Consider the following 15,902-nt stretch of genomic DNA (forward strand, 5'->3'; position numbering starts at 1 on the left):
GTGTATCAACCAGTTAAAATGTTCAAGTCACTTCGTGCAAAACTGTAATAAATCAAAAAGTAGAACACATTTAAAGCCATTGATTCTTATTACAAATCGTGGGTGAGTCGTCTAATGGGGCAAAGATTATATTTTTTTATACGAGATTAATTATACTAATTACTACTGTAAAGTTTTGGTAATGAAATTCAAAACCTTTGAAAATAAAAGAGATTATACTAATTACGAAATCACGTTATATTAATATGATTATTAATGACCAAACACGAGATTATACTAATTACGAAATCACGTTATGCTGTAGTTGTTATATAATATAATTATTAATGACCGAGATAAGGTATTCAAGGCGGCCAATATTTCCGTGGACAACCATCTTATGACACGAAATCAAGAAACTGAGGGAAAAGAATGCTGAAATTGTTATAAATTGGCACGGAAGACTATATTTTAAGATTTTTGGCGGACCCTTGATTTCAAATTTGGTGGTCTTTGATTTAAACCATTTATAACAACTGGATAGGATTTTATACATTTGGCAATGATTCATATATTGTAAGCAACGCCAAGTTGTAATTAAGATAAACATGGACCATCCTCGATTTATGTATTTTAAAACAAACGTGGTGATCACAAGTATAAAATCCTTACAAGTACTCGCAAGTATAAATTCAAAATCATGTAATTATTCAAATCCTCACAATTATTATAAGTAAAAAACAGCCTTTAAATCATGTGTTTTCATGATGGTGGTTGGTAACGCTTGGCGTTTGCATTCATCATTATGCTGAGAGATTCATTATTATTTTTTTAAAAAAAAACTTAAATTTTATCTAGCTGTAAAAACAATCTGCGATTTGAAAACCTCCTCAAGGATTTTTATTTTTTTTTTTAAATTAAAAGTTTTATGATAACAATAATAACAAAATTGGTCAGATAAAATGTGAGTCAAATCCAATTTACCAAACATAAAAAAAATAATATGATAGCATTCGTCATGTTCATACATTATCAATATGTACAGTCCATCACGCTTCTTTGATTTATATATATATATATAAAGGAGCAACTTGTATCATTCAGTAAAAAATGTTGGTAATAAACTTGGTCATCGACACCAATCGAGCAGCCACCTCGTATACGTGGGCCCCAATATATGGGCTGGACTAATCTTATGTACGGTTAAGTAGGCCTACATTTTATGGGCTTTATATGGGCCTATGTGATAAGGCTTTAAATGGGCCTATACGATATGTTCTTTTTATCGGCCTATACAATAAAAGGACTTAAGTCGGCCTGTCCGTGACTCCGTGACGTTATTTCCACGTCAGCATGAATGCAATGCAAAACGCAGCAGCAAAAAAATATGATTATTATTTTTTCTTTTGCCGTAAAAAAAATATGATGTTATTGTCAAACTATACGATGTATGAAACCATCTGATTGAGATGAGAATAAGAGCTTGTATTACATCATTATCACAATTTCAATTCGAATATAGTATAAAATTATTTTATTATTACTATAAATTAATTTTAAATCATTTATATTTGTGAAGAGTTTTGATAATGTTTTTATGTGTTATATATAATTTAATTAAAATTTAACATTTTTATTATAAAAATAAATTAAAAATATGGGGCCCTTCTAATTTTGGAACTCTATATCAATGAACCAAATAAAACACCCTATGAGACGGCCAACGTGGATGTGAATCATCCGTAATTGATGGACGACATGTGAATGAGTAAAAAGTCGAACATACATCCTCTCAGATGAAGAGCGAAATCCTTGTCAACTCTCCCGGGTTTCCCCGTCATTATCACAATTTTAATTTGAATAAACAAGATATCGATTCTAACGTCGGTTTCATGATCTTCCAAAAACAATCAAATTGAGACGAAAAAATCGAGTTAAATTTTGTTCTTTAGAGCCAAATAGAATCACAGCTAGCAATCAATTGGCATGTTCCCTATCAAAGCTCATCTCGCATGTTCCCGGTGGCCATGCCAACACACATATATATGTATGTGTGGCTATTGAACATCGTCCAAAAAAAAATAAACGAAGAAAAGCGAATATAAATTTGTGTACCGAAAAAGTGTTTTGATTGGTTTTCGGCATTCAATCATAAAAAAGAAAAAAAAAATTGCATCGTGTTTCATGGAAAATGGTGTTCGTCCTTATAGGATTCGATTAGGGATATGGACCGGAATTCTTCTAGCTGTAAAATATTGACCTAATCAACCCTACTTTTCATATGTCAATGTACGTCGACGCGACGTTAAGAGCTCAACATGACATATTTGCATTGTATCATAAACATGCATGGGTTGCCCAATCTCAATCATCCATTACACATTCATCGACATGTTCTCATACATTCACACACACACACACACACATGTATATATACATATGTATTTATCTTTGTCACAAGCATGAATCCCTTGCCGATATAGCTGTACTTAATTGTTCGGAAACCTCAGTGAACCAGCCGCTTGAAAATAAGCGAAAACATGTGTGCATTGGTGTCAGAAAAACTTGAATATATATATATTTAGAGTTTGATGTAATTAAATACATTTCGAGGCGTTGATATTTGTCCGAATTCGGTTTAAACTTGACAAAATCGTAAGTTGTTTAGTCTGTTTTTTTGTAACATATGATCGTATGAAAAATGATATTGGAATTGGATTGTATAAAGTGGAATGTGAAAGCAAAAACGTAACAGATGCCGACCCAATCCGAATCACATCAAATGATGAAAAATCAAATACCGAAGATTCCAATGCTTTCACTGTGAAATAATTTTATATATATATATATATATAAATTTTTTCCAAAAGCTAACATGACCTTTTGAATTGCACCACGAGAGTTAAAAGCTATATGGTAGGTGCTCCATATTTTCGACATGGATGTAACACCTCGTCCGCACGAGCTTTACCCCACCGTACCTACCGTTAATCATCTTCTTAATCTCTCGTTATTCCCCCCACGTATATATCCTCGGTTTTGTCAAAATAGCCGATTAATACTTAATGGGCGAATACCCTTTTGTTTATTTTACAAGTAATAGCAAATGAAAGTGGGTTTTTGATAGGTGGGAGAGTTTGATTAGAGACACATATGGTGCAAGAGAATCCAACTTCAAAGGGGTGACTAATTAAGTCGGTAATCTCTCTCTAATGATGATTTCGAGGGTTTTCATTGCATCTTTTTGTGGGATTTGTTCGTGATAAAACATGATTAACTGCTACGAAAAAAGAATAAAGGAAAGGGGTGAGGGATGCAGACAAAACGCGACAGCGAAAGAAACATCTTATTGACATAAAGTCTTTTAAACCAAAAAAAAAAATTAAAAGATCTTTGCCTGGAGATAATCCGCCCCAAATCAACATTGTTGTCAAAGAGAAAGAGAAAAAAGAAGAGCACAAAAAAAAAGAGGAATGATCGGGAAAAAAAAATTAAAGATGTGGTGAAGAGCTAACGGTTAATTTGTCGGAGAATCCGGTCTCCTCGGAACTTTGTCTCCCGTTGAAGCGAAAGAAGATGTCGTTCGCGTAATGATCTGCGCAACATGCATGTTGTCTTTGTGATTGTACATATATACTCACGTTAATACAAAAAGTGTATGTACGATTGTCTGTACGTTTTCGCATGTGTCATGTAAGAAGGAAATACAGCGTTTTATTTTTTATTGTTTTTTTTTAAAATTTTATGTATAACCCACGTTTTTTTAATCTTATCTTCGAACAACAGACAACTTTATATCTTTTTCCTTCATTTGCTTTTTTTTTTTCATATGGAACGCTGAATATTCATATATATAATGTGTATTTTCACCGTTGCATCTATGGTAATTAAAGTTAATTTGAAATATGGCACCTATAGCAAAGTAGAAAAGCTCTCATAGAGAATTTCAATTCATTACTTTGATTATACGGAATAATCGACTTACAATCTTTATTTCCACGTTGAAAATTTTTAAATGAAGATTTTTTCTGGGTGGACTAATCGACTACCAGATTGAATTTCATGCTCATTTTCTCTATACTTAATATAGTAACCATTGGAAGGATGAATCAACCATATGCATGTGCATATGATATACGATCGTATGTTTGAAATATATATATATATATATATATGTATATATATATATCAATGATTATTCAAGAGGATTCTATATTTATTCATTGCAATAATATATAGAATTTAATTCCATGAATATCTTTCCATGCCACGCCAATCTTGCATGTGCATAAGATGCCACCTGAATACACAAATCAAACTGTTAAGTTCGTTTGTTCGTTTGGATTACAAAAAAGTTTACGTTATGATCCATTTATTAATTATTCCATAACATTATTTTATTTTATCACAATTATTAACCAACTATACTGGTTATATGGTGTCATTGTTACCTCCATCTTGGAAAAAATACATGTTCTAGACCATGTAGACAGATTTGTGATGGAATGATTCGACTTCATTAAAAAAATTGATTTGACTTTTTTTAAGGAAAATTCCATAAAATATTCCGTTTATTTATCAAATTAAAAAATGCATCAATTTTTAATTTGATAAATAAATACACTATTTATTGAAATATGCCAAAATGGAAAGTATTTTACTACACATCGACGATGATGTTAAGATTTGAATATGAAATTATTTTTCGAATAAATATTATTAAAATCCTTTAAAATTTATTTATAAAACAATTTCAAACCATTTGAATAAAATAATCAAATATGTAATTAAAGACCGTATATAAAATTGTTTTTGATTTGAAAAGTTTTTTTAATCAGATTTCGATAGTTGGTATATTTATTCGTTAAACTAACATTTTATAAATTTTATGTATTTTTATGAGATTTGTTTTTTTTAAAAGAAAAATTAGTAGGATGTACCGCCAACCAAATTGTTTAGCATTTTTTTTAAAAAAATTGTTGGGTATATATATAATGATTAAAAAAACAAAACAGATAATCATGGAAAAAAGGACATTTGAGAAGACGGCTATGGAGAATCTGGACGACTGTAGGAAGACTGTACTTGGAAGAAACGGACGACCATCTTCATGTAAAAAAAAAACATAATCAAAATTCACATAGACAAAATAAATAAAAAAAATTTTAAAAAAAAATCATCCAAAAAAGTGAGGGAAAGTCAAAACTAATTCACCAAAGTTGATGGAAAAGCCCACCTGGCTTTGATTCTCGTTGTCTCCGCAAAATTCAACTTGACATTCAGACACGACACGAATAGTTCGTGCGGCCACTGTTCGAAAATTCAATCGAATAAATATCTTTGGTTAGTTGATGAGAGATTTCTCAAATATTCAATCGGATTTTCACTTGGTTTATTCCCCTCTCGTATCCTAAAATTACGGATAAATTAAAAACCTCGAAATATTTGTAACATTTTTCCAGTATATTTTATCTTTTCCAATGAATTCTATTTCTTGTCTCATAAAATATAAACAATTGACATTCAGGGATAATATTATTATTCACCTTAAAATGGACAAACTTTGGGAATAGGAATGTCTGTCTTCGTAGATCCCATCAAATTATTTAAATAAATTTCAGAGTTGTTTTTGTTTTTATTAATGTTGTTGGATACATGAAACTTCCATTCAAGATCCCTCGTTTCAGCCTCGATACCAAATACTCTAAGATATAGCCTTCGCTCCTATAAACAGGTCTTAGACGAATTACAAACTCCGATATATATATATATATATTTACATAAAGTCAATTTTGTTATACAGTCCGAAACTAGATTAAACAGTAAACCGGTTCCATAAAGAAAACAGTTTGTTTTTTTTTCTTCAGGCTCAACAAACATGTAACAAGTATATATAATATAGTTATGTTGGTGGGCAGACTAGAATAAACAGTCTAAATAATATTTTTATTATAAGGGTGACAAAAAATGTTAATATGGTGCAATATTCATCTAGACACTGTAATATGTGCATGTACGATGTATATATACATTCACGTACAACGAGACTTGTAACTCGGGCGTGAAGAAGGCATGTACGCATGTGTGTACAAAAGAAGAGTGTGTATATATATATATATATGCCCACAAAGAGAAATTAAGCAATGCAGATATGGACCATATCTCACGTATCGGTGAAGGGCTAAGGAAAGGGCCGACAAACCATGTGACAGACTATGATATTATGTAATTGGAGATGTCATCGCCTTTTTGTCGTCAATCATACTAATTAGATGAAAAAAGGGATATAGAGAAAGGAAATACAAATCACAAATATTAACTCTTTCACACGCCAAATCTTTTTTCTAGAAAGCGAAATGGGAAATGGAAGACATATTGATTAACAACATTATAATGGCTCCATCCCATCCTCTGCAACTTTATTCACCTCATTAGTTAATCATCCCTTATAATAATTTCAAGATAACCACTGTAATTATCACAAATCTGACTTCTTCGTGTTTCAACAACTATATGGTATGATTATATATTTCTACACCATGTGTTCTCTCTCTCTTTCTCCCCCAACATTCCCGTTATCCACTACCGTTCGACACGTGGCACAATGGGTCGGACGATGACGACAGCGATGACGTCGTTCTCCCGAAGGCCGTGTTCCACAGCTCCATCTCCGGTGCGAAATCCTGCGTCAGAACGGTTTGGTACGAACCGGACCGGTTCAGACCGGGGAATGCAGGTCGTAAGGTTTCGGAGGGGCTCTCGTCGACGGTCGGGATCGAGTACGAGGAGGGCCCGTTGAGCTGCGAGGCCACGAGCCGGTCCAAGGCCGCCCAGCTGGTGACGAAGCTGGTGTCAACGGGGCTGACGTGGAAGTTGTTGACTGGTCCGTCGTGGTCGTCCATCGAGCGCTGGTAACTGGTGGTGGCGTTGCGAGGGCTCTCGAGGTTGGGGAGTTTCATGAAAGGGTCTATATTTAGCTCTTCTTTACAAGATCGCCCCATGATTTCGAGAAATTGCTCGATAGTCTCTTCGTTGAACATCTGCGACGACGAAGTCGCCCTCGCCGCCGCGTCTCCGTCGCTGAGGGAAGATCCGACCGGGCTGTTAAGGGTTTTGTGAAGATTCTTCTTCTTGAAAATACGACAAACCACCCACCCTTCTTCTTGTGATGCTTCCCCTATTATATTCACAACCTGGTTTACAACATCGTATCGCCCATAATCATCAGGATATCTATTTTAAGTTGATTCGCATGCTAAGATAAATGTATAATCGCAAAATACGTATGTACATATAGATGAAGCATGTGGTTCGTTGTATTAAAAAAAAAAAAGAGCCGTCATGGATATTAATTATTTGAACATATATTATATCACTGAACCCGATACGACATACGGACAAGACTCACTTTCATGTACAACGTCATCATTAATAGCACCATGGAAATCACTCGAAGTCAATAGATCATCCAAGATGCGGGATCAGCGAATAATCTGGTCACTTTTGAAAAATACAATATAAATTCCAAAACCCTGTCTTTTCGAAAACACTGTCTCGTGCGATGAAGCATAACGTCAAATATACTGTGTAGCTAGAACCGCGGTAGATAATAATCCAATTAAATATAAATAGAAACATACATATGTATATATGACGAAAGCATGACTTACGGTGGTGTCACAAGTGGGAGTATTATCGTCGAGACGGTACTCGTGCATGATCCAATCGGATTTCTGGCCGTGAGGGGCTCGTCCTTTGTAGAAAACAAGAGTCTTCCTCATCCCTATCCTCCGGCCGTTGCTGTGAATGATCTTGTCGCGGCCGGTTGCCTTCCAGAAGCCGGCGGCTGTGGCTCGGTTCGTCCTCGTCCCGGTCGGATATTTCTTGTCCTTGTGGCTGAAAAAGTACCAGTCGTTCTGGGGCGTAGTCCCTATTTTACACCTCTCTGTTTAACAAACACTATATTAATAACCCAGTTGATTAACTTCATTTTTAAGACCTTAATCCTCATTAATTATTTTCATTATTAGGAGGAGAGAGAATTATGTGAATCAGGTAAAGGGATAATCAACACACTCTATCTCATAATAAAAACTAAGTTTTTATTCTCTGTCCTCTCTCTCTCCCTCTTGTCATTTATTCTTGAGAGCATAATTCAATTGCCTAGTACTTGGTAAAATGAATATATATATATATATATATATATATATATAGTACTATCATACTTGATCGAAACGCTTAAAAACAAGAAAAGATAACACGAGATAAAAAGTAAAATCATGATTAAATGAGGGGTTTGATTGTTAGTTTTGTTTTTTTTTTTAAACCGTATCAAATCTCCAAACCCTGAAATTAAGGCAAAGTAGAAAGTGGTCCATGAAAGAAACCGGAATCTAAACGAGGCTTTGTACTATAAATCTAGTGGTCTAGCTAGGTTCTTGTTCATTTCCCAGAGGTAAAAAAAAAACTATTCAAACCCTAAGTTTGGGTTTATGGGTTTGTGCAAATACATTTATCAAAAGAAAATAAAGTGGAAAAAGTGTATACGGACCTTGAATATCCCAGGGCTCGAGCTTGTTGAGATCGACGTCGCGAATAACATCGAGATCGATCTTGATGTTAGAAACCTTCTTCCTGAGGTAATACTGCAAGAGCTCTTCTTCGGTCGGATGAAACCTGAACCCAGGAGGCACCTGAGACTGTCCGTTCACGGATATGTTCATAGCTTCCGACATTTTTTTCCTTCTCAAAAATATTTTCAAGGAGAGATTATAGACAGATGAAAGAGGAAGAGGAAGAAGAAGAGAGAAGGATATATGATAACACTACCAAACTGAGAGTTGTGTTGTACGAAGAAGATGAGAGCAGAGAGTGAGTTTATATATATGTGTTTTCAGACGCATAGGACCAAAAACATATATGCATGTGGAAACCGCATGTGTCTCCTTTGCTTGCCTCTCTTATTTTCTTATTTTCTCTCTCTCTCTCTCTCTCTCTCTCTCTCTCTCTGCTAATTGGTGCCTCCTAACATTACTTTCTGATATTTCTAATTTCTCTATTATTATTTTTTTTGCCGCCACACACAAATCATGAGCTTAGACTTTAAGAGTGGCTTTCACTTGTCTATTCAGATGCATGTATAAATTCATCGAGGTACCTCGTGTATATATATATATATATACACATCAAAACTAATGAGTTGGAAATATAAATGATTATAAGGTATCGAAGAATAAATTTGAAGGAGGTTATTTTGGTGGTAAAACGTGTAATTAGATTTAGTGTACTGAAAATCGCATTATATGCAAATAAATTTGTGTGAAACTAAATCAAAATTTTAGGTATGGGTGCGCTTTGTTATGTGGATTATGTTGTTTAGATCCATTAATTACTTTTGGTGGGTGCGAATAAATAAGGGTTGAAGTATTTTAAGTGAAAATTATGAATGTCTCTAAATGGGATAATCGCAAGTGGACGTCGAGATTTATCCCGACTAATCCGATTTTCTTCCGTTTCTTTTTATATTTTAAATTTCCTAATCAGGCAAAAAAAATATTTTTTGGAAAAAAAGAAAAAAGAAAAGGTGGGGGCCATTCCACGTAGCCATCAAGAAGCGAAAGTGGGGCCCAGTGGGCAACTAGATTTTAGGAAGCAAGCCCACATCGTAACTATGACCTTCGACCTTAAAATCTCTATAGAAAAGCACCCTTTAAACAAATTAACAACCCTCCCGTCATCTCTCTCTCTCTCTCTCTCTCTCTCTCTCTCTGCCTCCACATGCATACATCAACATACAAATATGTTACATTTATACAGCCTTACACATTTTAATATATGGAAAAAATAGACATGTTTTAACCATCGTAATTATTTATTACCAATATACCATATTTTTTCATGAAAATTTATTACACGTTACGTTGTAATTCGATGTATCCAGCCTTCTGGACAACACACAAACCTTTGTATGCAAATATGCATTTTTTGTTATCCTCTATTTGTTTATTTGGTGTAACATGAATCATGTGATTTACTTTCTTGATTACTGTATGTTATGTGAACCTTTTAGGACGCTTGTTAATTCTTTTTTTTATATATATTGATTAATATAAAATAACACATTCTTCAAACAAATCCTAGAAAATTTAACATATATTATATGCACCAATAAGGTATGCATGAATACGATATGTGTATATAAAATTGATAATAAAATAAATTAAAACCGTATTGAGATATATACTTGTGATTTTATCATTAATGTTTTACATAAATATATATTACAAATAATAAAATATTTAATATCCATACCAGGCGAATTTCTTGAAGATTTGGATTCTATATATATATTATACGATTCATGAATTTAGGTGAAGGAAAAGGGGGGATTTTAGTTTCTCTAGAAGATGAAGTTTTATGAAGCAATGGATAACCTTGTAATAGAAAAGGTGGTCACCATTAAACAAACGTATATGAAGGGTTAATTATGGAAAACTTTTATCTGTTTACTGACGTGTGATTTTATAGCTTACGGTTTCTATATGTTTTTTATTCGCAATGTTTTTTTTACATTTAAGTGAACAATATAGTAAAAAAATGGTAAAAAATCTGTTTAACATGTAAATATATTTCGCAGAGATCATGAGAGGGAGACTACTACTATGGCGTTGGGCGATGTGGGTTCATGGTCAATCCGAGAAAAGGTTACGTTGGGTGCCCTCGATTCGACTTCAGTGTATTTCATATATATATATATATATATATATATATATATATATTTGTTTAGACGGTTCACCATACGCGCATATGTACGGTGGCGTTACTGTATGTATCATGTATGTATGTATGTATGTATGTATGTATGTATGTATGTATGTATGTATGTATGTATGTATGTATGTATGTATGTATGTATGTATGTATCCTTTATGCTTCTTAATATATATAGCTTTATTCCAAAAATAATTTAGATGATGAACTTCAGTTTTCAATCGTTTAAGAAATGAAATTCCTAAAAGAAATGACTATCGTCCTGCTTGTATAAGCTTTGAGGAAATCACAGTTTACATCTCTTGTTTTCGAGTGAAAATTACTGAGTAAAAATATCGTAAGAGTACGTAAGGCTCGGGACAATAATTGTTCATTACGTCGTTTATTTATTTTTTTAATTATTACATGTTCTATGTATATGCACAATTAGGGTTGAACATTTTGGTTCTATAAAAATACGTATCAATCTGTTATTATATCATATTTGGTTCGTTTTGTATTAAGAGAAAAATATATTTAAAAAAAAATCAGTTTATTGATTTATTTTTTTTATAATTTGGATCGATTCGATTCTCTAAAAAAAATACCGATTCAAAATTTTTGGAACGGTTCGATTTGAAAATATTACCGAATTTTTTATATATATTATCGTATGGAAACGTCCACCAAATACCAATGTGCACAACCATTAAACTGTAAAATTAGTGGCGGGCGAAATGAAAAAAATATGACTATGACGTCATGCATGGAGGTCAAAACCCTAAAGATAACATAGTCAAATATCTGTTTGATATTTCTATTAATTTATTAAAAGATCGCGTATTTAAGAAGATACTTATTTAATTTACATTTCACACGATTAAAAAAGGTCTTCGGTTAACTACTAGAAATACCAAATGGACAGGTACGAGGCATTTCAAGGCCCTTCATAACTTCACTTCCTTGATAATCTCATGGTTACAACAGATACATACGTATTCATGTACGTATGCGTAATGGATATATATATGTATGTATGCCCGTATCCGTAAAATTTAATTCAGAAAATTAACAATAAGTGGGAGACTGGATTTAGTTAGAAGGGCTTTTTGCAAATTCTAAACACGAATTATTTTGCTGCGACCTCCAAAATTCTATGCTTCTAATCATCATTATAGTGTGTGTGACTAATGACATTGCACCCAACTTTTTCTATGTTATTTAATTATCTTCTTTTTTATATTTTACTTTTCGGTCCGTATTATATAACGTGGAGCTCCTTTATTTGTATAGCATATAGGTTGCTTTTGCAAGATTTTATTTAGGGATTCGCTATTAAATATTAATTAATATATAGTTACTTCCACCATGAACCGTAACATAATACATGATTTTCTATGCTTCTTCACCCCTTCTCGATACAACATCATCAAACATATAGCTATCTGCTAATTAATATATTATCTTTTTAAATTTGTGTTATATGAATTTTAATTTTGTATCTTGTCATCCTCGCTAACATGTGGTATATCAAGCCACACATGTATAGGTCTTTACATATATTAGCTTTAATTATTAAAAGAAATTCGATCATTTAAAGAAACTGATATAAAAATAAACAGAAAAGAACAACTCCCCATTTCTATATATGTGTTGTATTATTTTTTAGGATAAACAAATTTCAACAAATAACTAGGGTCTGGAGGCATGGATATGCCCATGATGCACATATATACTGATGTACATGTATACACACACACACACACACACACACACACATATATATATATATATATATATATTATGAAATTTTCTGGTGGGGAGAATAGGAAGTAAATTACCAAATAGCCTCTACATGATTTAAATTATCAGTTTCTCTAGAAGACGAAGAAAGATTACTTGAGAAGCAATCTGAGTTTGGTGTATTATCGTCAAAGTTTGTTTAAGGCTTAATGGTGAGACGTCATGACTCTGTTCTGTAAGGCAAAGGGCAAAACTGGAACTTCACTGCAATTTTTGTACCGACCCTTTTTTTTTTGTGGTGAATGCTCATCGTATTAATCACGTGGCAATTTAAAAACAACGAATATGAGAAGATTTTATTTAGTTTTTTTTATTTGTTATTCCAAATGTTTGCCGATTTTTATGATTTATCTAAGTTACCATCCGAATATAAATTGTAAGCGAAACAATAATATATATCTCAAAGGAATTGCAAAAAAAAAAAAAACGTATAGAGTGATCAACGGGGGTCAATAAATGTTGATTCTATGAATTAAAAATTAATTAATATAAATTATAATTCTGAATTTGAGTTGTATGCATATATCCTGAAAAATAATATTGCATCTGATACATGCATGTATAGCTACGTCTCTATATAATAAACAGGTATGATTAGATATATGGCTTAAATGATTCCAACGATTCTGAATTATTTTGACCTTTGCATGGGCTTAAAATATTATCGTAAGTATTTCCATGAAAGGAAAGGATTGGTCAAATTAAAAAAGAACAAAACAACCGAATATATCAATAAACTATCGACAAGTTGTTTAATTAATCAATAAATAAATTTCTGAACCAACCCATGTATACATGTTGAAATCTATCCCATTTGATCAAAATAATGTTACTCAAATTTAATCGTTAGCTTTATTTATGGCAGCATTCGGAACGTGAAACGTATAAGACATTACACGTACATTTATCAAACAGAACATGGTTCAGTAGATTAGACACCACCACCAAGACAGTGAGAATATTACAAAAATAGTTGTCACAATTATATATATATATATATATATATATATTGTCGGAGCTCATAAATTAGTTAACAAATTTGAAGTAAAAAATGTTACTGTTTTAAAAAGCAAATAAAATTATATATTTTTGCAAAATAAACGTTTTTAATTGTTCTTTTTATCTCACATGATGTTCTTTGCGATAATCCTTGGATTAGTGTAGAGCTACGCCCATCGTATATATAATACCGAGAAGTGTTGGGCAAATTTGGTACATGTCAATATAAAACAAAATAAGCAACAAACATTCATGGGATATAAATAAAAACAGAAAACAAATAGAAAAAGTCACGTGGTTAATAACATAAAAAAAATAACTATATAAAACAAAACAGTGATGTAAGCCCTTGAGTATCGATCGATAATTTGGTACATGTTATAATTATTGGTGTATTAATTAACGAGAGAACCGTCCAAATTGTATGATTAAATTGATGAAACAATATGTAGACCAAATCGTAACAAATCTTGGGAAGATTAATATGCAAAATAGACGTATGGTCTGCCATTTTATATAATCCACGTAGGAATTGTAAAATAATAATACATAGCCAAACCCTAACGATCCTCGTGCTATATATTATTTTTTACGTGGGCCTTGTAATGCATACAAAACATACAAATTTGTTTTGTTTGTTCTTTGCTTATTCTTTTTATCATTCTATTTTCTATGTTCCTCATATTCACCAATCTCTTCTGCAGACTTTCCACGAATCTCTTTTTATATTGAACAATCATCAATATATATATATATATTATTTGTCAATACGATATATATACTGCAACTAAATGATGCTTCTCCAAAGTATCGAGATTTCTAATAATAATTTCTAAATATTTACTCAAAATATTTATGTTATAAATTAGAAAAACGAATCAAATTTATATTATAAATTTATTTTCTAATTAGTGACAAAATCGTATTTAAAATAATAATTTTTTTTCTGTAGCATTATTTTTTTGTTTTAGTGTTATCTTATACTTGGATTTTTTTTTCAAAGCATTTGGCCTTGCTCTAGCGTATTGTTCCTTTTTTTTTTTTGTTAAAGCATATTGTATTTTTTAAATATGAATAATACCTTTCAATCTCGCTTGCCGATGATATCGGCGGGGCACCTGATTCCAAATCAAATTTGGATTTTTAATAAAATCTTTGTCGTTTAATATTTGGGTTCTTCCGCACAAAGTATCTCTTGGATGAACTAATTATATAATTTATATCGTTGTATTGTATGCATGAAACCAAGTCACGTAGATTTTTCTCACCAACAAAAAAAGTTACGTAGATTTTAAAATACAAAATAATGAAATTATTTATGTCTAACCTTAGTCATGCATGGTCAAACTGCACAGTACTGTTATATATATATATACGTATACGTACGGTGTGCAAGATCATATTATATATATACACAATTGAATAGAAAATAATTTAAAAGCGGGGATATTGCATATTCCTATTATATAATAGATGCTACTACCATGTGGAGACGTTATACGATTTTTAATTTATCGCTTCGTTGTTTTATTATGTATTCATATAGATCCGATCGAGGCTTTTAAAAAAAATATTTTTATATTAATGTTAACATTTTGAGTAATATATATGGTGAAATGTCTATTTGTTATTTTAATTATTTTGAGTTATCACTATTTCTCTCAACGAGTTATTATATATATATATATATATATATATATGTATATATGCATGTTCATATCTAGATTAATATCCGGTTGTAAAAGGTTTCGATTAATATAAATTTACAGTTAACAAAAAAAAAATAGATAATGACGTTACCAAAAAAAAAGAAAATAGATAATGACGTAGGCCGAGACAAAATTCATTCCAAGGCCTGGACAGGATAGAATAAAGCGCTTCATTGGGCCTTACAAGGCCTATGTCTCAAAGCCCTCACGGAAAATATGAAGCCCAATATTACTTAACGAACCAACCACAGGCCCAACATGACATCCGAAATTTAGATTCCTTAATTTTTTTTTTTTTTTTTTTTTTGAGATGGGCGAACAACCGTGTTGAGTGATTTCGAAAAAGAATAAGAGATTAGACCAAAGAAAAATTTAAAGGCGTTGGCTTACGACTACTTTATGATAGATGGCAAATGGAATTCAGTGTTCTCACTCAAGAGAATTGAGAGGCTCTATACGTCACCAAAACACGTGAACCAGGACGACACTTCAATTTTAACTTGCATGGCCCATGCACGGATATTCACCACCTTACTCAATTCCTTCTATACACGTGATCCGTATCAGATATATAAATACGTGTGTACATACGTATTCACGAAATCAAACCCATCAATATATATCCATATTCATATATACAGGAGCACAGAGAGAGAGATATAG

At 32.2% G+C, this 15,902-nt stretch overlaps 1 protein-coding gene across 1 annotated transcript; it reads right to left on the minus strand.

The window, feature by feature from the left end:
- Positions 1–6,386: 6,386 nt before the first annotated feature.
- LOC104817397 (NAC domain-containing protein 43) lies at positions 6,387–8,853 on the minus strand. The gene is made up of 3 exons (XM_010546573.2): positions 8,531–8,853; positions 7,650–7,924; positions 6,387–7,172 (listed from the first exon to the last, which is right to left on the minus strand). Exons 1-3 carry the CDS (start codon positions 8,712–8,714, stop codon positions 6,555–6,557), a joined length of 1,077 nt encoding a protein of 358 aa, XP_010544875.1. The 5' UTR covers positions 8,715–8,853; the 3' UTR covers positions 6,387–6,554.
- Positions 8,854–15,902: the final 7,049 nt, after the last annotated feature.

Source organism: Tarenaya hassleriana, unplaced genomic scaffold (genome assembly GCF_000463585.1).
Source record: "Tarenaya hassleriana unplaced genomic scaffold, ASM46358v1 Cleome27, whole genome shotgun sequence".
NCBI lineage: Eukaryota > Viridiplantae > Streptophyta > Magnoliopsida > Brassicales > Cleomaceae > Tarenaya > Tarenaya hassleriana.

Bases quoted from the DNA above. Each gene is read 5' to 3' on its own strand.
- LOC104817397 (XM_010546573.2), bottom strand. From the start codon at position 8,714: ATGTCGGAAGCTATGAACATATCCGTGAACGGACAGTCTCAGGTGCCT. The intron at 7,925-8,530 runs GTCCGTATACAC...TTTGTTAAACAG, and splicing joins CGAGCCCTGGGATATTCAAG to AGAGGTGTAAAATAGGGACT. The intron at 7,173-7,649 runs GTAAGTCATGCT...GTTGTAAACCAG, and splicing joins CTCCCACTTGTGACACCACC to GTTGTGAATATAATAGGGGA.